The sequence below is a fragment of the Haliotis cracherodii genome, unplaced genomic scaffold (genome assembly GCF_022045235.1).
Source record: "Haliotis cracherodii isolate W230 unplaced genomic scaffold, xgHalCrac1.p SCAF_3, whole genome shotgun sequence".
Taxonomy (NCBI): Eukaryota; Metazoa; Mollusca; class Gastropoda; order Lepetellida; family Haliotidae; genus Haliotis; species Haliotis cracherodii.
Window position 1 is genome coordinate 66,745,685 of NW_027266286.1, and position 22,180 is coordinate 66,767,864.

Below are 22,180 nucleotides of genomic sequence, written 5' to 3' on the forward strand. Positions count from 1 at the left end.
AACACCTGACTCACTCACTCTGTGCGACAAGTTACCGATCTGTGCGACAAGTTACCGATCTGTGCGACAAGTTACCGATCTGTGCGACAAGTTATCGATATGTGCGACAAGTTGCCGATGTGTGCGACAAGTTACCGATCTGTGCCGCAAGTTACCGATCTGTGCGACAAGCTACCGATCTGTGCGACAAGTTACCGATCTGTGCGACAAGCTACCGATCTGTGTGACAAGTTACCGATCTGTGCGACAAGCTACCGATCTGTGCAACAAGTTACCGATCTGTGCAACAAGTTACCGATCTGTGCAACAAGTTACCGATCTGTGCGACAAGCTACCGATCTGTGCAACAAGTTACCGATCTGTGCGACAAGCTACCGATCTGTGTGACAAGTTACCGATCTGTGCAACACGTTACCGATCTGTGCGACAAGCTACCGATCTGTGCGACAAGTTACCGATCTGTGCGACAAGCTACCGATCTGTGCGACAAGTTACCGATCTGTGCGACAAGTTATCGCTCTGTGTGACAAGTTACCGATCTGTGCGACAAGTTACCGATCTGTGCAACAAGTTACCGATCTGTGCGACAAGCTACCGATCTGTGCAACAAGTTACCGATCTGTGCGACAAGCTACCGATCTGTGTGACAAGTTACCGATCTGTGCGACAAGCTACCGATCTGTGCGACAAGTTACCGATCTGTGCGACAAGTTACCGATCTGTGCGACAAGCTACCGATCTGTGCGACAAGTTATCGCTCTGTGCGACAAGTTATCGCTCAGTGCGACAAGTTACAGATCTGTGCGAGAAGCTACCGATCTGTGCGACAAGTTATCGCTCTGTGCGACAAGTTATCGCTCTGTGCGACAAGCTACCGATCTGTGCGACAAGTTACCGATCTGTGCGACAAGTTACCGATCTGTGCGACAAGTTACCGATCTGTGCGACAAGCTACTGATCTGTGCGACAAGTAACCGATCTGTGCGACAAGCTACCGATCTGTGCGACAAGTTACCGATCTGTGCGACAAGCTACTGATCTGTGTGACAAGCTACTGATATGTGCGTCAAGTGACCGATCTGTGCGACAAGCTACCGATCTGTGCGACAAGTCATCGCTCTGTGCGACAAGTTACCTTTCTGTGCTTCTGACGGGTGGCCTATCTCTAGGAGAAACGGCAGATCTTTGCGACATGTTACCGATCTGTTGACAAGCTACCTGTCTGTACATGAGACTAAATTTCGTCGCACATAATATCATCAAATTTGATATAGAATGGTTAAGATCGGCGCCACACACGGTGTCAATTGCGTCAAAATCCAGCTATTTACGAGAAGTGGCATGGTGAGACTCGCGTGCGTGACAAAAGAAAACCTGGTTAAGACCTATGAGTGTCTCCCTTTCCATGAAGCCTTTACGTAGACAACTGATGACTTCCAACAGATATAACTCCCTTAATTTGCAATGCCATCGTCATTTAAGTTCTGACAGGAAATATATAGCACTCTTCTCAACCCCAATGACAAACGAACAACCACTTGTTTCAAAATCACCGCCTGTGAGATGGCCTACCAGGCTAAATTCGGGTCATTATTTCATATATGTCCTTGTCAGAATCTCCGGAAATCGGAGCACACGGAGGTATGATACACTTGTTGCGCGAAAAATTGGCGTGAAGTGCTAATCCGTTCTGCCATCGATTTCCTGTCTGATTTCTTCCGAGTCTGATCCGGAGAACGACGCCATATCTCCGCTATTCCCGAAGCCAATCAAGCTCCGGCTACCGTGCCACGCAGCTTGTATATGCGCCAACACGTCAGCTGATCGACGCTCTGCATCGTTACCAAATGTCCAGGCCTGTGTAATGTCATTTATACAGAGGAAATATTGACTTGATGTGGCGAAGGTGGGGGTGTAGTATCATAGGGTGGCAGAATAATATAATCAACAAATTATCAGCGACAAATACAGATTATGTAGTTCGTTATACGGCTGAATCTGTCAAACACAAACGGGATGTCGTTAGTCCAACTGCGCACCTCTTTATTTCTCGTAATACCAGGCAGAACACAGTCATGTCTATACATGAAGTGGTCATGCGATAGATTTATATTTGAAATGCTTATGAGTCATGACGTACGTGTCCATTCTGAAGTCATTATGCAAAATATGATTATATTGGCTCACGCCTAATGCGACGACCACACATGATTTAATCATACGAATATATTTATTTTTGAATATAAAATGATTACGCGTTATATATCATTTTTCAAGAGGTCATGCGACGCATATGGTTTAGTAGTCTATTTTCAAACTACTTCAAGTAGTGATACGATATATATATATTACATAATGCATGGCGTGCGTTATTCAAGGGCCCGTCCAAGCCATTCTCTTCCTGCTTGCGTAGCTCCCGGATTGGACACACTTCATTGCGTAATCCCATAAAATGAGCAACGACTTCCGTTGATGAACAAATATGTTTTTATTGTAAAATTCCATACATTCCTAGATTGGATAACAAGCCGATTGATCTTAAAATGTCTCAATAAATTACATTACGACAGCAAAATGAAATATAAACGTCAAACGTCAACCATGATGAGATATAAGGGGCGGTTGGGTAGCCTAGTGATTAAAGCGTTCGCTCGTCACGCCGAAGTCCCGGGTTCGATTCCCGACATGGGTACAATGTGTGAAGCCCATTTCTGGTGTCCCCCGTCGTGATATTGCTGGAATATTGCTAAAAGCGGCGTAAAACCATACTCACTCACCACTCATGATGAGATAAGAACCATGATGTCTCGATTAATCCGCCGAAACAGCTGGTGAGGAGTAATGGGGTGAACGTCGCGATGAAGTATAGTGCACTTATGTAGTGACGTGCATTTGCCTGCGTGTTTGGCTGCTTGTACTAGTCCGGGCTAATGCTGATTTTACAGTGCTAGCCCACTGAGATACTATGCCACAGTTTAACATGAATGCCCAACTCAGACACAGAAAACTGACTCCGAGGCAACCAGTCCTTGTTATAGCCCCTTGATGCCGAGCGTCAGGCAGGGTAACAACAAGTACCATCTTTTAACGCATTTTGGTATGAAGGCAAACGTTCAGATTACTATTGATAGTACTTCCATAAAATCTAAAATGGCATGCGATACATGTCTATTCTTGAGTGAGTGGGTTAAAATGTCACGTCTGCAGTATTTCAACCATATTTTGACTTCCACACGTTTTTCAATGATATATTCTTTAAAAAAGTATGAGTTTATAAACTATGAATGTTAATACAAAGCGTCAGAACAAATTGTTCACGAACTTCCTACACAAGAACGTTTATGTCTGTAAAACTGAACACCCTATAGTTTGGAGGGGCGGTCGGGTAGCCTAGTGGTTAAAGCGTTCGCTCGTCACGCCGAAGACCCGGGTTCGATTCCCAAAATGGGTACAATGTGTGAAGCCCATTTCTGGTGTCCACCGCCGTGATATTGCTGGAATATTGCTAAAAGCGGCGTAAAACCATACTCACTCACCCCTATAGTTTGCACGTGCCTCACGTAGTAGCGCACCACGTGTGTGTAGGGCGTCATTCCTGATTTTGACACTTCCAAGGGAGGTCGACTCATGTCTGTGGACCATTATTTCTGTAACTCGTATTGATTCTGCTAATCATACCGTTGTGATTTACTTGATTTAATTTAGTGTTTGTGTGTAAACTAACGATGAACTGCAACACGCAGTCGTCTACGGGGTATTGGCCTGCTGGAGGTGAGGTGAGGTGAAATTGGGTTTAACGTCGCGTCCAAGATTATTGCACTTATATAGCGACGTGCATGCACGTGTATGTGTGTGTGTGGCTGCTTGTACTAGTCCGGACTGATGCCGATTTATAGTGCTAGCTCACTGAGATACCATGCCGCAGTTTTAACCCCATCCCACTCAGACACAGTATACTGACTCCGAGCCGACCAGTCCTTGTTTTAGCCCCTTAATGCCGAGCTCCAGACAGGGTAACAACAAGTACAATCTTTTAACGTCTTTTTGTATGACGCGGCCCGGGATCGAACCCTGGACCTTCCGCTCTCAGGGCGGACGCTCTACCACAAGACCACGGAGGCGGTCTGTCCTGCTGGAAACTGGCAGACGTCGGCATGTAGTTGCCAATACGTTCAATGTTTCAGTCTGTGGTAAGCAGACTATGGAACAGGTACCAACATACCCCAAATATTGACGGCTGACCTCGTTCAGGGCGTCTCAGATCAGCCACATAAGTACAGGATCGACTGGTCCGAACCAGGCGCTACGACATCCAGCTCTAACTGTAAATCAAATTGCTGCAACCTTTCATCAGGCTTCTTGGGTCAGACGATTAGAAATCGTCTCCATGCGGTTCATCTCCATGCTCGACGGACACGTGTTGTGCCGCCCCTTACAAATCGTCATATTGACAACAGACGTCAATGGCGTACACAACGTCGAAACTGGGGTAACCGTCGCTAATCACGTGTAATATTTTCAGACCAGTCACGATTCACTTTGCACTTCCTTGATAGTCGTGGTCGTGTCTGACGACATCGAAATGAACGTCAAGCCGATGTCAACCTGATCATGACAGATGTTGCGATGGGTCGGTTATGGGGTGGGGTGGCATCACCATGACTGAGCGAACCCCACTCCATATTGAGCAAGGAAGGGTCACTGGACAATACTATAGGGACAACATACTGACACCCTTTGGTGTCCTGTCGACGTTTTGTCTTTCAGGACGACAACACCAGTACTCATCGTCATACTCACCCCCAGCAGCAACATCCATAGAATGCAGTGGCCAGCAATGAGCCCAGACCCTTCCCCCATTGAACACGTCTGGGACATTTTTGGGAGACGTGCGCGTCAACGTCATCGGCCACCGACCACGTTGGCTGAACGTGGCCAGGCGCCGCAAGAGGAGTGGGACCCATACACAGAACGCCGGGTCGAGTGAATGAATTTTTGACATCGTTACGGGATTACCCACAACTGATAAAAAAAATAAAAAATTCGTGAACTTTGAAATATCCATCTCACCCCAATCGTCCTTCAAGATCGTTGGCGTTCATAACATCTACGGTCATACTTCACTACCGGTTGTGCCCATTTCTGGTGTCCCCCGCCGTGATATTGCTGGAATATTGCTAAAAGCGGCGTAAAACCATACTCACTCACTCACTCACTCACTACCGGTTGTAACGTGTTCCCGAATAGTTCATTATTATGATACATCTATTACCAGAAACTAATATCTCTTACAAGTTAGGACATTTTTAGTTATTTCCGAGTATCATGTCAACTTCTGGACTAACTGTTAAGTGTTGGCTGCCATTTGTCCATCGCTATTACCTGCCAACGCTAATTACTGATGGCTTCCCTTGCCAAGTTTCCACCTTTGTTATCGTATTACTTTTGTCTTTCTTACAGTTACATATATATGTTCCCTCCTTCATAGCATTCATTCACCTGATGAAGGAGTAAGTGGATACCCCGAATATTGCTAAACGCGGCGTAAAACCATACTCACTCACTCACTCACTATATGTACCTACACATACATGTACATCACTTAGACGCTTCGTGTCAGGCCTCATTCACGCACCCCCAACTGTCTATCGATAGTTTCACACCTGACATAATAACAGTGAGTGAGTGAGTGAGTGAGTATGGTTTTACGCCGCTTTTAGCAATATTCCAGCAATATCACGGCGGGGGACACCAGAAATGGGCTTCACATATTGTACCCATGTCGGGAATCGAACCCGGGTCTTCGGCGTGACGAGCGAACGCTTTAACCACTAGGCTACCCGACCGCCCCTGACATTATAACAATTACCACCTGAAATTTACAAAACGTGAGATGAGTTATTCGCTCCGATATCCACAAACCGTGTGTCTGTAGGTGTTAAAGGAAAATATCAAGGTCTATATATACATGTACATACCTATGAGAACGTTGTCTTTCGCGTCTTGCTGCTCATATCCATGGCAACGTAGAATTCAAACGGGTGATGACTTTCAGATAGAAGATATAATTTACAGCCAATATCGATCACAGGGGCAAATAAAGATTCACGACGTCACTTCGATTACGAAGGAACCAATTCATGAGATACATCACCATTGTTGCCCTAGGCACCACATACTAATTTGATTGTTCTATTCTAATCGCTTTTGAGCCTATTTGGGCGCGCGGGTGGCACGGTAGTCTGAAGAGGCGCAAAGTCATGTGGATATTTGTGTCCTTTAGCCATGCCATTGTACGCGGATTGTGAGTTCGAATCCTGGATCTGCCCCCAAAATGATTCTAAGTCTGTAAGTAGTATGCCGTGGTCCGGGAATGTCTTCAAAGTAGGAACAAACTGCGTAACTTCAAGATCTTCTTCGGAAAGCGGGGTAACATATTGATTAAAGCGTTCGCTCGTCACGCTGAAGGCCGGGGTTCGATTCCTCACATGGGTATAATTGACGGACAGGTGTCAGATGTTCCAAATATATTTACGAAATATTTGAATGTTACTCCTTGAAGACTCAATATCATCCATTCGTGTGAGTGGGTGTATGTATGTATGTATGTATGTATGTATGTATGTATGTATGTATGTATGTATGTATGTATGTATGTGAATGGGTGTGTGAGTTGAATGTGTGAATTATGTATGTGAGCTGAGCCGATGTGTCGCGCGTGCATGCGTGTGTGTGTGTGTGTGTGTGTGTGTGTGTGTGTGTGTGTGTGTGTGTGTGTGTGTGTGTGTGTGTGTGTGTGTGTGTGTGTGTGTGTGTGTGTGTGTGTGTGTGTGTGTGTGTGATTATTAAGCTGTCCGCCAGGGCTATACCTGTCCAACTCACTCAATACCAAACAAGCTGCTCGGCCCTTCAGACGGCGCCCAATAACGTGACATCCAGAGGATTGTATCTCCGCGTTATGGGTTTTCGGACGCTTAAGAAACATTTGTAGTTCTTTTTCTAATCACAAGAACAACTGTAAAACACCTCACTCATTCTAAAAGACGACTCTATCTTAAAAAAAATGCCATCACCTGAGTATTTACAATGTTTGTGTGAAGCCACAACCCTCGTTATAGTGGGAATAATCGCGATAAACACGGCTGTCCGAAAACATAGGATCCGACGATATACAAGACCAGTATAATGTTTGTATGTTACATAATCACACTAACTATACAAGTATGCAATGAGTATACTTATCTCACGCATTCTGGCGTGATTAAATAGTAATTACAATACCGATAACGTAAGCTAATAACCCACTAATATCCTAAAAGACCAAACCACAGAGCGACGCTCAAAGAGCATAAACATTATTACTCAGTCAACGGAACAGCTTACTGCAATTGTACTATCAGCTTCCTGAGAAGTATACAATGCATGATCCATGTTTTTATATTCTAACCGTACCAGGTACCCAATCACTCCTAGGAAGCAGATGTCGAACAATACCATTTCCTCGGGGAGGCAGTACTGGGGTTTTCCTGGACGGTATCCCAGGTCCACCACATAACACATGTATAGTGACAAAGTAGACACGATTTGTGGATAACAACTTCTTTAATACTGTAAAGGTGTCGTTTAGGTATAGATACCGTTGTTAAGCAAGACTGAATGAGGAACATTGTGCGGAATATATATAGTAGGTGGTTTGCACGTTTATAGTGCTAGCTCACTGAGATACCATGCCGCAGTTTAACAAGAATACCCAACTCAGACACAGTATACTGACTCCGAGCCTACCAGTCCTTGTTTTAGCCCCTTAATGCCGAGCGTCAGGCAGGGTAACAACAGGTACCATCTTTAAACGTCTTTTGGTATGACGCGGCCGGGATCGAACCCCAGACCTTCCGCTCCCCGGGCGGATGCTCTAACGCCAGACCACGGAGGCGGTCCCACCTCATATTAAATCAACAAACTGACTTTTAACTCTTAAAAAGAAGTCATCAACTCTTTTAAATTAAAACATCTGAAGTTCTAGAGGTTTAATAAGAGAGAAGACTTATGACAAGTATGTCATCGCAGGCTGTTTACGAGACCACTTCTGTGACACAGGAATAAGGCGATAGATTGGTTCCTCTTTGAGCTCTCCCAATACGCGTCATTGCCATTGAAAATGCCATGTCCATTTTAGAACGTTATTGCTATATATACACCGTGTTGACGATGTGTGGTAAAAGGGAGTGACGTCATGAAGCGGTACGAGACCCGAATTGGTTAATTTCATCCAATAAATCTGACATGCGTCCACATATCTGCTTCAAGAAGACTTAAAACTTGAGAAAGATAGATTGGTAGTAATCCTCGATTGGACATCACAGGAAAAGGAAGTCACGGTGATGTATCTACTCGGGGATGAATCGGTAAACTCCGGCAAAGATCGCGCAGGTAACGGGATGCAAAGGCTCAGAGGACAATGCGATTGTTCTTTCGACTGTCTCTGCAACGTAGATACATATAAATGCAATAGAATTTTTTTATTGTCATGACTTCCCACCTCCGGAAAGGGATCCCACAACATTTCCTCAGAACTGCCGCACGTTTTCCCTTTTAAGTGTGCCAAACGCCGAACGCTAATATGTAGAAATCTATCTGTTATGAGATATTTATTAGGTTACCAGAGCAAGGAGCATGTGATGGCTCCACTCCATACACATTATCAGGCCTGTGTGGTACTGATGAAGAGACCTCGTTCATCACCTGAGGCGGTCGTCGTACGGTATGTGGTTGCAGGTGCGTTGTTGCGTTCAGTACAGGGGACAAGGGTATTAACAGCATCACTAGGGGTACATGGGGTTTTATGCGTCGCTCGTGGTATAAAACGTAACGAGGGGCGAATAAAACCACATCTACCCCGAGTTTATGTTACCCACACGTTTTAATCTGACATTGCGAAGGAATTAAAAACAAATCAAAATTGAAAGGAAACAGCTGTCCGATTGAGCTGAGGTTAACTTGTGCTGTATCACGTGACTTTCATTGGCTCGGGAAAAACGTGCGGCTTTTTGCATCGAAGTGGGGTGTAAGGGTTATTCTGCATTTCCGAAATGCACGTGGAGTCTGACTTGCTCAGGCGGTCTGTAAATAATCGAGTCTTGACCAGACAATCCAGTGATTGCTCTCAGGGATACATGGTACTTTATCAAGATCACGCGGACCAATTAGATCTCATCATTCTGACAAGGAGTTATGATAAGCTCCCATGTTAGTTTTACGTTTGTGAACAAAACATTTAGGTATTAAGCGTTTGCCACTTTGGTGAAACCCACGATCACGATCTATTTCTGATAATCTGACCTGTATCAAGTTGTCCAAAAGGATTGTTGTTACCCTGCATGGCGTTCGGTATTAATGGTGAGGTGAAGTGAAATTGGGTTTAACGTCGCGTCCAAGATTATTGCACTTATATAGCGACGTTCGGTATTAATGAGATATGCTCAGTCAGTATGTCTTAACTGTCCATTCCCTGTCAACTTTGTCAAGCATCCAACTTGTCTGAGTCATTAAGGGACAAGTCGGCTCGGAGTCAGTACACTGTGTCTGAGTGGCGTATCCATGTTAAACTGCAGTATAGCATCATTCCGGACTTTTACAAGCAGCCACACAATGGTTAACGGATGTGGATGACAATTGCTAAAGGATATGGACGACAATTGGCTAACCATATGAATACTATTGTTTGGCGGATATGGATGACAATGTCTTACAGATATGGATGACAATGGCTCCCAGATATGGATGACAATGGCTAACAGATATGGATGACAATGGCTAACAGATATGGATGACAATGGCTCACAGATATGGATTGCAATGGCTCACGGATATGGATGGCATTGGCTCACAGATATGGATGACAATGGTTCACAGATATGGATGACAATAGCTCACAGATATGGATGACAATGGCTCACAGATATGGATGACAATGGCTCACAGGAATGGATGACAATGGCTCACAGGAATGGATGACAATGGCTCACAGATATGGATGACAATGGCTCACAGGAATTGATGACAATGGCTAAAGGAATGGATGACAATGGCTCACAGGAATGGATGACAATGGCTAAAGGAATGGATGACAATGGCTCACGGATATAGATGACAATGGCTCACATATATGGATGACAATGGCTCACAGGAATGGATGACAATGGCTCACACGAATGGATGACAATGGCTCACAGGAATGGATGACAATGGCTCACAGGAATGGATGACAATGGCTCACAGATATGATTGACAATGGCTCACAGATATGGATGACACTGGCTAACGGATATGGATGACAATGGCTCACATATATGGATGACAATAGCTAACGGATATGGTGAGGTGAGGTGAAATGGGGTTTAACGTCGCGTCCAAGATTATTGCACTTATATAGCGACGTGCATGCACGTGTATATGTGTGTGTGTTGCTGCTTGTACTAGTCCGGACTGATGCCGATTTATAGTGCTAACACACTGAGATACCATGCCGCAGTTTAACATGAATACCCCACTCAGACACAGTATACTGACTCCGAGCCGACCAGTCCTTGTTTTAGCCCCTTAATGCCGAGCGCCAGACAGGGTAACAACAAGTACCATCTTTAAACGTATTTTGGTATGACGCGGCTGGGGATCGACCCCCGGACCTGCTCTCCGGGCGGACGCTCTTACCACTAGACCACGGAGGCGGTCCGCTAACGGATATGGATGACAATGGCTCACATATATGGATGACAATGGCTCACAGATATGGATGACAATGGCTTACGGATATGGATGACAATGGCTCACAGATATGGATGACAATGGCTAACCGGTATGGAAAACAAATGGCTAACGGATATGGATGACGATGACTGACAGATATAGATAACTAAATGGCTATCGGATGCATATGACTGTTGGCTGACGGATACAGATGACGATTAGCTGACGGATATGGATGACGATTGGCTGACGGATATACACCACTATTGGCTAACAGATGTTTAGGTCATCAGATGCCTTCAAATTAGGTGTAGCGATGGCAACGACATCAACAATTTCATTAAAATGCTCGCACAAGGCTTTAAGCCACAGATGAACTAAGTGGGCCATATTTCAAGCCAAGCAGTCTTATACTGGCTGAAACACAGATAGCACTGTTTCATATTAACGGCATGTTCAGTGTATTCAGTGTAAGCACTGACCTCGAGGAGTACTCGGTTGTACAGTGAGCCATTATATGCTTTGCTAATTTACCCTTTTTACCATTTGTCGGTAAATAATAGTAATCTTTGTGGAGGCTTTAGTGTAGTCTTGCAACATGATGATGTGATGTTTCCGAACGTACTTGGGACACATTTGTTGTTGGGGCGGTACAAATTCATTTCAATCCAATGTTTGTTGTAAAATCTTATTTTCTTAAGTGACTGGATCAGAACTAATATGAATTAGTCTGAGACTCCAAACACCGCGTGAGGATCCAGTATATCTGAGACTCCCATCACCGCGTGAGGATCCAGTATGTCTGAGACTCTCAAAACCGTGTCAGGATCCAGTATATATGAGACTCTCAACACCGCGTGAGGATCCAGTATATATGAGACTCTCAACACCGCGTGAGGATCCAGTATATATGAGACTCTCAACACCGTGTCAGGATCCAACATATCTGAGACGCCCTACACCGTGTCAGGATCCAGTATATATGAGACTCTCAACACCGCGTGAGGATCCAGTATATATGAGACTCTCAACACCGTGTCAGGATCCAGTATATCTGAGACGCCCTACACCGTGTCAGGATCCAGTATGTCTGAGACTCTCAACACCGTGTCAGGATCCAGTATATCTGAGACGCCCTACACCGCGTGAGGATCCAGTATATCTGAGACTCCCAACACCGTGTCAGGATCCAGCATATCTGAGACGCCCTACACCGTGTCAGGATCCAGTATATCTGAGACTCCCAACACCGTGTCAGGATCCAGTGTATCTGAGACTCCCAACACCGTGTCAGGATCCAGTATATCTGAGACTCCCAACACCGTGTCAGGATCCAGTATGTCAGAGACTCCCAACACCGTGTGAGGATCCAGTATATCTGAGACGCCCTACACCGTGTCAGGATCCAGTATATCTGAGACTCTCAACACCGTGTCAGGATCCAGTATATCTGAGACTCCCAACACCGTGTCAGGATCCAGTATATCTGAGACTCCCAACACCGTGTCAGGATCCAGTGTATCTGAGACTCTCAACACCGTGTCAGGATCCAGTATATCTGAGACTCCCAACACCGTGTCAGGATCCAGTATGTCAGAGACTCCCAACACCGTGTCAGGATCCAGTATATCTGAGACGCCCTACACCGTGTCAGGATCCAGCATATCTGAGACTCCCAACACCGTGTCAGGATCCAGTATATCTGAGACTCCCTACACCGTGTCAGGATCCAGTATGTCAGAGACTCTCAACATCGTGTCAGGATCCAGTATGTCAGAGACTCCCAACACCGTGTCAGGATCCAGTATATCTGAGACTCCCAACACCGTGTCAGGATCCAGTATATCTGAGACTCTCTACACCGTGTCAGGATCCAGTATGTCAGAGACTCCCAACACCGTGTCAGGATCCAGTATATCTGAGACTCCCAACACCGTGTCAGGATCCAGTATATCTGAGACTCCCAACACCGTGTCAGGATCCAGTATATCTGAGACTCCCAACACCGTGTCAGGATCCAGTATATCTGAGACTCCCAACACCGTGTCAGGATCCAGTATGTCAGAGACTCCCAACACCGTGTCAGGATCCAGTATATCTAAGACTCCCAACACCGTGTCAGGATCCAGTATATCTGAGACTCTCAACACCGTGTCAGGATCCAGTATATCTGAGACTCCCAACACCGCGTGAGGATCCAGCATATCTGAGACTCCCAACACCGTGTCAGTATCCAGTATGTCAGAGACTCCCAACACCGTGTCAGGATCCAGTATGTCAGAGACTCCCAACACCGTGTCAGGATCCAGTATATCTGAGACTCCCAACACCGTGTCAGTATCCAGCATATCTGAGACTCCCAACACCGTGTCAGGATCCAGTATATCTGAGACTCCCTACACCGTGTCAGGATCCAGTATGTCAGAGACTCCCAACACCGTGTCAGGATCCAGTATATCTGAGACTCCCAACACCGTGTCAGGATCCAGTATATCTGAGACTCCCAACACCGTGTCAGGATCCAGTATATCTGTGACTCCCAACACCGTGTCAGGATCCAGCATATCTGAGACTCCCAACACCGTGTCAGGATCCAGTATGTCAGAGACTCCCAACACCGTGTCAGGATCCAGTATGTCAGAGACTCCCAACACCGCGTGAGGATCCAGTATGTCAGAGACTCCCAACACCGTGTCATGATCCAGTATGTGATAATCTAGCAAACACCAATATATCCGATTCTTGGGTGTTTTATTTTAAACAGGATTATTTGGTCAGCATTGCATTTAAGTCCCACAACCTTACATTTGTAGGAAAATCAGCTTTATTTTTTGACAATGAAACTGTTACATGTAGCGACACTACAAAAAGAATCATGTGAGACAAACAAGTTAAATTTAACAAATCGTTTGAAATATTTGGAAATATGTTCGTTTTCGTCTATTCTCCCACTATTTCCAAAAAGGAGTTTCTCGTGTTTAATAACCAGCCTGATCATCGCCAATATCAGGTTCCCACAAAAGCCATTAAACCAAGTTATTTGTTCCATTATCTGATCACAGTGAATATTTTCATCTCATTATTCGGTTGTTTTATTTAGAATTAGTGTTCATAGAGAAGCGAATCACAAAACAGCTTTTATTATACTACATAACGGCGCATGCACCACAGGGGCTTTGAGAGCAATAACTTCTCCCTCCAGGGAGCCATATGTTACTATCTGGACTTCGTTACGCAATGGTCGCTCCCTGGCGGGTGTCATACAATGAAGAGCCCCGTATACTAAAGAATCTGACGTGATTAATGTAATGTTTCAATCTCCAGAATTCATTGCCAGCTCCACAATCACAGAGCAGATCTAACATTTAACAGCAGATGAAACGACCACGGTAGGCCATTAGGGTGGGCTAAATGTCACTTTCTCGTGACAAGGAAAACGGATATACCAACCCCGAATGTAACACGATAGGGGCCCAATTGGATGAATGAATAATACACGGGGAATATAGCTTGATAAAAGAAGTCAAACTGCGTTAGATTCCTACTCATCTCGGAGAAAATACACTTTTACATGTGTGATTGTATTCGCTTTACAAACGGTGAGATTCTTGGAAGCTCACCAAAGCAATGTCTCCTGACGTCATGTGACGGTTATTACGCATACATGTGACGTCACTTGTAGTAAGTCTACGTTCATTGGTTCAGCAAAGAAAAGAAAAAGTAATAACGACATGGTGACAATAGATGTGTGTTTTATTTCTGTGTATTTTATATGTATATGTTTACGTCGGGGTGACCAGGCGAGGACTCAACGCTCGTCGCAGCTCGTCTTCAATACTGGCGGTTTTCCCACCAGATGTCAGGGAGGAAAATCTCCACCAACCCTGTGCGGATGCCGGGGCATAGTACCATCTCTGGTTGTTGGGATCATGACCGGCACCGCGGTCTAAGATGCAGCAATTCGATTTGTAGATTTGCTTTCCTAAGTCGTGCAAAGATCGAGTCGCAGATAAGTCCCGCTTACGATCCTTGGTATATCAGCACCATACCCGATATCATATCACAAAAGTGGTACATACCCTCGGCCTGTGTGACTTTGGGTACTAAAGACCCCAGTCCAGTCCCCTAACTTCTCCCTCCGTGAGACCTGGGGGGACAGTTCTATCTCCAGTACCCTAACTTCTCCCTCCATAAGACCTGGGGGGACAGTACTATCTCCAGTACCCTAACTTCTCCCTCCGTGAGACCTGGGGGGACAGTACTATCTCCAGTCCCCAAACTTGTCCCTCCGTGAGACCTGGGGGGACAGTTCTATCTCCAGTCCCCAAGCTTCTCCCTCCGTGAGATCTGGGGGGACAGTACTATTTCCAGTACCCTAACTTCTCCCTCCATGAGACCTGGGGGAACAGTTCTATCTCCAGTACCCTAACTTCTCCCTCCATGAGACCTGGGGGGACAGTTCTATCTCCAGTACCCTAACTTCTCCCTCCATGAGACCTGGGGGGACAGTACTATCTCCAGTACCCTAACTTCTCCCTCCATGAGACCTGGGGAAACAGTTCTATCTCCAGTACCCTAACTTCTCCCTCCGTGAGACCTGGGGGGACAGTTCTATCTCCAGTACCCTAACTTCTCCCTCCATGAGACCTGGGGGAACAGTTCTATCTCCAGTACCCTAACTTCTCCCTCCGTGAGACCTGGGGGGACAGTTCTATCTCCAGTACCCTAACTTCTCCCTCCGTGAGACCTGGGGGGACAGTACTATCTCCAGTACCCTAACTTCTCCCTCCGTGAGACCTGGGGGGACAGTTCTATCTCCAGTACCCAAGTTTGTCGCTCAGTATTGATAGGAAAAACTGTTTTTATGAACAATTATTCATTCCATTAGTCGAACACATCTTTCCCATTTGTTTTCTAGCAGTACACCCATGACCATTCGACTACAACAATACTTGTAGAACGGTATATCACCCCATAGAGGACTCTATACATACCAGGCTGTGCCGGCTTCTGGGCTATAAAGGCAAACCCCCCTTCGGCCATGACAAGAAGCAGCAGCCCAAAGTTCCTGGCCGAAAGATGTGTCAACTTCAAAATGCCCTTAAACAATGTCTAATAGCTTACTCTTGTTAATATCATGAAATGGCGACCTGCTTTCCTTGCATATATTGTACCGTCAATTTGTGACAGACATGTAGTTAATGTCCCCAACGGACCCGGACGTTGAAAGACAATGCCCCATTATTCCCGACACGATCGCAGTAATGGCACAGGGATAGAAGCGATAGACACTCATCAATACATGTCCTGCGAGACGTATTGTGCCACTAAAACAGTCACAGTCGACTGCAGACCGACACTGCCCATTACTGATGCTGTTGCTGCAGATGGAACCATTCTTTCTAATTAATGATTTACGCTTATCGTGACGCTACGTTACCGTGTAACGCCATAGTGCGCGTTTTCTAAAACGGTGAATTGGCGGTAGCAGAACTCATGTGCGGCCTGGAGCACCTAAACCATCACTAGCAAGGGAATCAATCCATTGGTATATGAGTGAATGAATGTTTTGTTTGTTTGTTGTTTAACGCCGCACTCAGCAATTTTCCAACTATATGACGGCGTCTGTAAATAATGAGTGAGTGAGTGAGTGAGTGTGTGAGTAGGTTTGAGTGAGAGAGTAGGTTTGAGTGAGTGAATGAGTGAGTGAGGTAGCGTTCTCTGGTACGTCTGTGGTAGCAATATTCCAGTACTATCGCCATGGTGAAATGAGCTTCACACATTGTACAGATGTTGGCAAACGAACCTTTCCGTGCACACGTACTTATTATCTTGTGATATTATGTCGTTATCACCTAGTTACACCCAATAGGAAGGTGAACGTGATGTGACCGGTGGGTAGAATATATCTTTAGCAACCTATGCTTGCCGTAAGAGGCGGCTATGCTTGTCGTAAGAGGCGAATAACGGGATCGGGTGGTCAGGCTCGCTGACTTGGTTGATGCACGTCATCGTATCCAAAGTGCGTAGATAGATGCTCATGATGTCAATCACTGGATTGTCTGGTCCAGACTCGATTATTTACAGACCGCCGTCATATAGCTGGAATATTGCTGAGTGCGGCGTTAAACACCAAACAAACAAACAAATGTAAACGCGATGTCCTTGTAAGGAAATGTTTCAAATCCTATTCAGGGTGACCGTTCCTCGAACGAATGATTGCAATACACGTTATGTCAGCTGGCGTTGTTCCTTAAAATGCGCATGTGCTTCACGTACAGGCTATACCAGCATCATTGTTCCGCCACTAGCCACGGAGAGCCACGGTGGGTCATTGCCATTAGCATACGCCGAGAATCAGCGTCAGAAGGCAGGAGCGCGTATCCCTGAGTGGCCACGGTTACGTAAACCTGTGCTTGAAGCACAAATCTACATACAAACTAGCAATAGTCAAGGCATGGCGAGGCAGGAGTTGAAGAGTAAAAAATACAGCTCTACATCCATAAATCATCAAGTACGAGTGTACCTATATATACTCTTTGAAAGAGTAGAGGATCATGAATATATATGTTAATACATCCTATGCAAGAACGTGTATGTCTGTAAAACATCCGACGGCATATGCCGCCGACCACAATTGTCCCCGAAAAACCTTGAAAGAAATATTATGCTTAAGATTGCAGAAAAAAAATGCCCGCTACAAAAAATTACACTGTTGCAAGGTGATCTATTTTTTTTAAAATCAGGCTCATATTTTTAAATATCTAAATTCGTTACAAAAATCTCAACAACTTCCCCGAATATCAAACAGTACATTTCAAGCATGAGTTATCATTATGACTTCCTGAGTTTCCAATCGCCAGCGACGTTTCAGTGTCGGTTCAAACGCCATAATCACACAAGTGCTTTTGACGAGGATTAATCTTTTCCATGCTTAAGAAATACGTATCTCAATCCTTTGACATTGTATTTCAGTCAACATTTCTAACTTCAACGATATCCAACCCTATTGTCAAAGCACAGAGTCAGTATTTAACATTACACACCAGACCTCATGCACACAGGTACAAATACTTTAGTGAGTGAGTGAGTATGGTTTTACGCCGCTTTTAGCAATATTCCAGCAATATCACGGCGGGGGACACCAGAAATGGGCTTCACATATTGTACCCATGTCGGGAATCGAACCCGGGTCTTCGGCGTGACGAGCGAACGCTTTAACCACTAGGCTACCTGATCGCCCCTCACAAATACCTTAACATATGCTGTATCATAGTTCAGCTCCAATAATCAATAACTCTAAACTGAGTCGTTAAGGGGAAACTCTGCGGGAAAGTTGGTAGTGACATCATGAGCTGTGAACACGGAGAGTTAGAGATAACATCACAGCTGATGCAGTGATCCGTATTCCTCATGTGATAAGTGCTGAATAGTGACCACCATTTGCCTCATCCACTTTCAGACAATCATGAAGTTTGCTTGTTTGCTTGTTTGTTGTTTAACGCCGCACTCAGCATTATTCAAGCTATATGGCGGCGGTCTGTAAATAATCGAGTCTGGACCAGACAATCCAGTGATTGACATCATGGGCATTGGCCCACGCAATTGGGATACGATGACCTGTCAGCGGGCCTGACCACCCGATCCCGTTAGTCGGGTCTCGCGACAAGCATAGTCGCCTTTTATGGCAAGCATGGGTCATTCATGAAGACCTCAGAGTATAACCGTCGAACTATACTCAATTATGGGTGATCTTTCCAGAGTCAATCAATGATGTAAAATCGTGTCTTGAGGGGAGATCTTAGCAACATTCATTTTCGAGCAGCAGTTTGTCCGTAGTTCCGAGTTTCGAGTCGGTGAGTGAGTGAGTGAGTGTGTATTCCAGCAATATCACGGCGGGGGACACCAGAAATGGGCTTCACACATGTCGGGAATCGAACCCGGGTCTTCGGCGTGACGAGCGAACGCTACTAGGCTACCCGGCCGCCCTTTTTTCGAGTCGGTAATTCAATACATTACCCATTGTCCTTACAGAAGAATAACGTAAGAAAATTGTAACGTCATTACCATTGTTTATGAAATAAACGACGAGTGGGAGTTGTATATCGTACAGTATAAGATAGCTACGCGAGAAAAGAGCAATGAAGAAAGAAGCGTAGTTTATTTCAAGATACAACATTATTCTATCATGACGAATACAGTCCGACCTCGGCAATGTCGGACAAGTCCATTTTATGAACAGGGGGTTACGTATGGTATTTCCCGCATATTCACGTCGATCGTCCGTACCTTTTCTCCCAATACCGATTGTCATACCTCCCCCACTTTTGAACACAATCGTTCGACCACTGCGTTTATCTACGTTGCACAGCTACATCTATGGGGAACAACCCACTTGACACTTCCGTCTAAATAATAACGACGTCCAATTTACGACGTCATCCATTTGAGAGCGCATGTTCGAATCTCCTGGTATGACGTCATGATAGAACAATGTTTTATCGTGAAATAAGCCACACTTCGTTCTTCATTGTTCTTTGCGATTTATTGCGTAGCTATCTTATATATGACGTCATATCGTACTGTCCAAATAATGAAGCAATATCGCTTCATATCGTCATTGAAAATTCTGCATCTTTACGTGCTTAAGCTCAAATGCAAATATCGATTTCTAAACACATGGGTGAGTGAGTGAGTTGGGTTTAACGCCGCTTTTAACAGTATTCTTGTTATATCGCGGCGTGTCAGCTTAATGTGGGAGGAAAGTGATGCAGGTCTCAGACGTTTACCACTTCGGTGAAACCCACGAGCACGGGTATGGTGCTGATCAACCTAGAAACATAATCGGGGCGAACCGGGATTCGAAACCCACAATCGTAGGTTTCTGGCGTGCCCAGAGCGAATCACGGCGCCTCTGACGACTGGGCCACCCGTGCCCCCTTTAAACACTTATGGGCAAAACGTACACGTGCCATTGAAAGTCCACGATACTGTGCCCGTTGTTTTAAGTCGTTATTTGTCACATATCACCGCACGTCACGGAAAAGGATTTCTGTTTTATGCGTGACCATCCGTCCTATGATATTTGAAATGATCGGAGATGACGATTTGAGGGAGAGATGGCGTCCCGTGACGACCTGTTACGACATCTGCTTTCGACAACATCTCGTGCTTTGTTGTGAAGCTTTTGTCCACTTCCCTCCTGCGACATCGACCAGCCCCTTCTGTCTCTCAGGATGATGCATATTTGATATATACGCTGACTTGGTGAGAGAAGCAGTTTCTGATGAGAAATCATCGGAGTACATCTGTTACCGTTGCGGTGGTCGAATTGTTGCACTATTGCAATGCTTTGGTATTACAACCGATTTCTCAAGGATAGAATGCTGTAAGGTACATTTCGCGTTCCAGCACTCTCGACCTTTAGAAACAAGTTAAATACATGTATGCCAAAAGTGAGAGAATGTGAGATCGCGAGAAAATGAATTGTCGCATTCTCGCGATTTCGTGTTTTTGTAGCCTGATTTGACAAGTCGAGATTGCGAGATTGCGAGATTTGACACCATGTGCGAATTAATGTTGCATTGGTGCGATCTCGACAAAAAGTATTACGCAAAAACGCACGAGAATGCGAGATCGAGAGAACGTGAGATTTTGTCAAAATCATGCGATCTCGCATCCTCGCATTCTCGCAAGTTTAGCATATTTTGCTTGTTGCCTAAGGTCGAGACAGCACGAGAATGTCCCCTTACAATGTGTGACGGCATCTGTTACCCTGTGAATGCGGCATCTATAATACCCTCAATGCGGCATCCGTAGCCCTGTCAAGGCGGCTTCTGTAGCCCTGTCAAGGCGGCATCTATAACACCCTCAAGGCGGCATCTGTAGCCCTGTCAAGGCGGTATCTGTAGCCCTGTCAAGGCGGTATCTGTAACCCTGTGAAGGCAGTATCTGTAGCCCTCTCAAGGCGGTATCTGTAACCCTGTCAAGGGGGCATCTGTAGCCCTTTGAAGGCGGCATCTGTAGCCCTGTCCAGGCGGTATCTGTAGCCCTGTGAAGGCGGCATCTGTAGCCCTGTCAAGGCGGTATCTGTAGCCCTGTGAAGGCGGCATCTGTAGCCCTGTGAAGGCGGTATCTGTAGCCCTCTCAAGGCGGTATCTGTAACCCTGTCAAGGGGGCATCTGTAGCCCTGTGAAGGCGGCATCTGTAGCCCTGTCAAGGCGGCATCTGTAACCCTGTCAAGGCGGCATCTGTAGCCCTGTCCAGGCGGTTTCTGTAGCCCTGTCAAGGCGGTATCTGTAGCCCTGTCAAGGCGGCATCTGTAACCCCGTCAAGGCGGCATCTGTAGCCCTGTGAAGGCGGCATCTGTAGCCCTGTGAAGGCGGCATCTGTAACCCTGTCAAGGGGGCATCTGTAGCCCTGTGAAGGCGGCATCTGTAGCCCTGTCCAGGCGGTATCTGTAGCCCTGTCAAGGCGGTATCTGTAGCCCTGTGAAGGCAGTATCTGTAACCCTGTCAAGGCGGCATCTGTAACCCTGTGAATGCGGTATCTGTAACCCTGTGAAGGCGGCATATGTAGCCCTGTCAAGGCGGTATTTGTAGCCCTGTGAAGGCGGCATCTGTAGCTCTGTGAAGGCGGCATCTGTAGCCCTGTGAAGGCGGCATCTGTAGCCCTGTGAAGGCGGCATCTGTAGCCCTGTCAAGGCACCATCTGTAACCCTGTCAAGGCGGTATCTGTAACCCTGTCAAGGAGGTATCTGTAACCCTGTCAAGGCGGCATCTGTAACCCTGTAAAGGCGGCATCTATAGCCCGTGAAGGCGGCATCTGTAGCCCTGTGAAGGCGGTTTCTGTAGCCCTGTCAAGGCGGCATCTGTAACCCTATCAAGGCGGCATCTGTAACCCTGTCAAAGCGGCATCTGTAGCCCTGTCAAGGCGGTTTCTGTAGCCCTGTCAAGGCGGCATCTGTAACCCTGTCAAGGCGGCATCTGTAGCCCTGTCCAGGCGGTTTCTGTAGCCCTGTCAAGGCGGTATCTGTAGCCCTGTCAAGGCGGCATCTGTAACCCCGTCAAGGCGGCATCTGTATTCCTGTCAAGGCGGCATCTGTATTCCTGTCAAGGCGGCATCTGTATTCCTGTCAAGGCGACATCTGTACCCCTGTCAAGGCGGCACCTGTTACCCTGACAAGGCGGCACCTGTTACCCTGTCAAGGCGGTATCTGTAGCCCTGTCAATGCGGTATCTGTAACCCTCCCAAGGCGGCATCTGTAGCCCTGTCCAGGCGGCATCTGTAACCCTGTCAAGGCGACATCTGTACCCCTGTCAAGGCGGCACCTGTTACCCTGTCAAGGCGGTATCTGTAACCCTGTCAAGGCGGTATCTGTAACCCTCCCAAGGCGGCATCTGTAGCCCTGTCCAGGCGGTATCTGTAGCCCTGT

At 46.1% G+C, this 22,180-nt stretch overlaps 2 protein-coding genes across 2 annotated transcripts; both read left to right on the forward strand.

Moving 5' to 3' along the window:
* Positions 1-10,326: 10,326 nt before the first annotated feature.
* On the forward strand, positions 10,327-12,939 carry LOC139475636 (uncharacterized). The gene is made up of 3 exons (XM_071258824.1): positions 10,327-10,375; positions 11,789-11,891; positions 12,120-12,939. The coding sequence occupies exons 1-3, from the start codon at positions 10,327-10,329 to the stop codon at positions 12,937-12,939; spliced, it is 972 nt and encodes a 323-aa protein (XP_071114925.1).
* A 45-nt stretch (positions 12,940-12,984) lies between these two features.
* On the forward strand, positions 12,985-13,407 carry LOC139475638 (uncharacterized). Its single transcript, XM_071258825.1, has one exon. It carries the CDS (start codon positions 12,985-12,987, stop codon positions 13,405-13,407), a length of 423 nt encoding a protein of 140 aa, XP_071114926.1.
* The last annotated feature ends 8,773 nt before the right edge of the window (positions 13,408-22,180 follow it).

Bases quoted from the DNA above. Each gene is read 5' to 3' on its own strand.
- LOC139475636 (XM_071258824.1), top strand. From the start codon at position 10,327: ATGGATGACAATGGCTCACATATATGGATGACAATAGCTAACGGATAT. The intron at 10,376-11,788 runs GTGAGGTGAGGT...ACACCGTGTCAG, and splicing joins GACAATAGCTAACGGATATG to GATCCAGTATATCTGAGACG. The intron at 11,892-12,119 runs GTGAGGATCCAG...GTGAGGATCCAG, and splicing joins TCTGAGACGCCCTACACCGC to TATATCTGAGACGCCCTACA.
- LOC139475638 (XM_071258825.1), top strand. From the start codon at position 12,985: ATGTCAGAGACTCCCAACACCGTGTCAGGATCCAGTATGTCAGAGACT.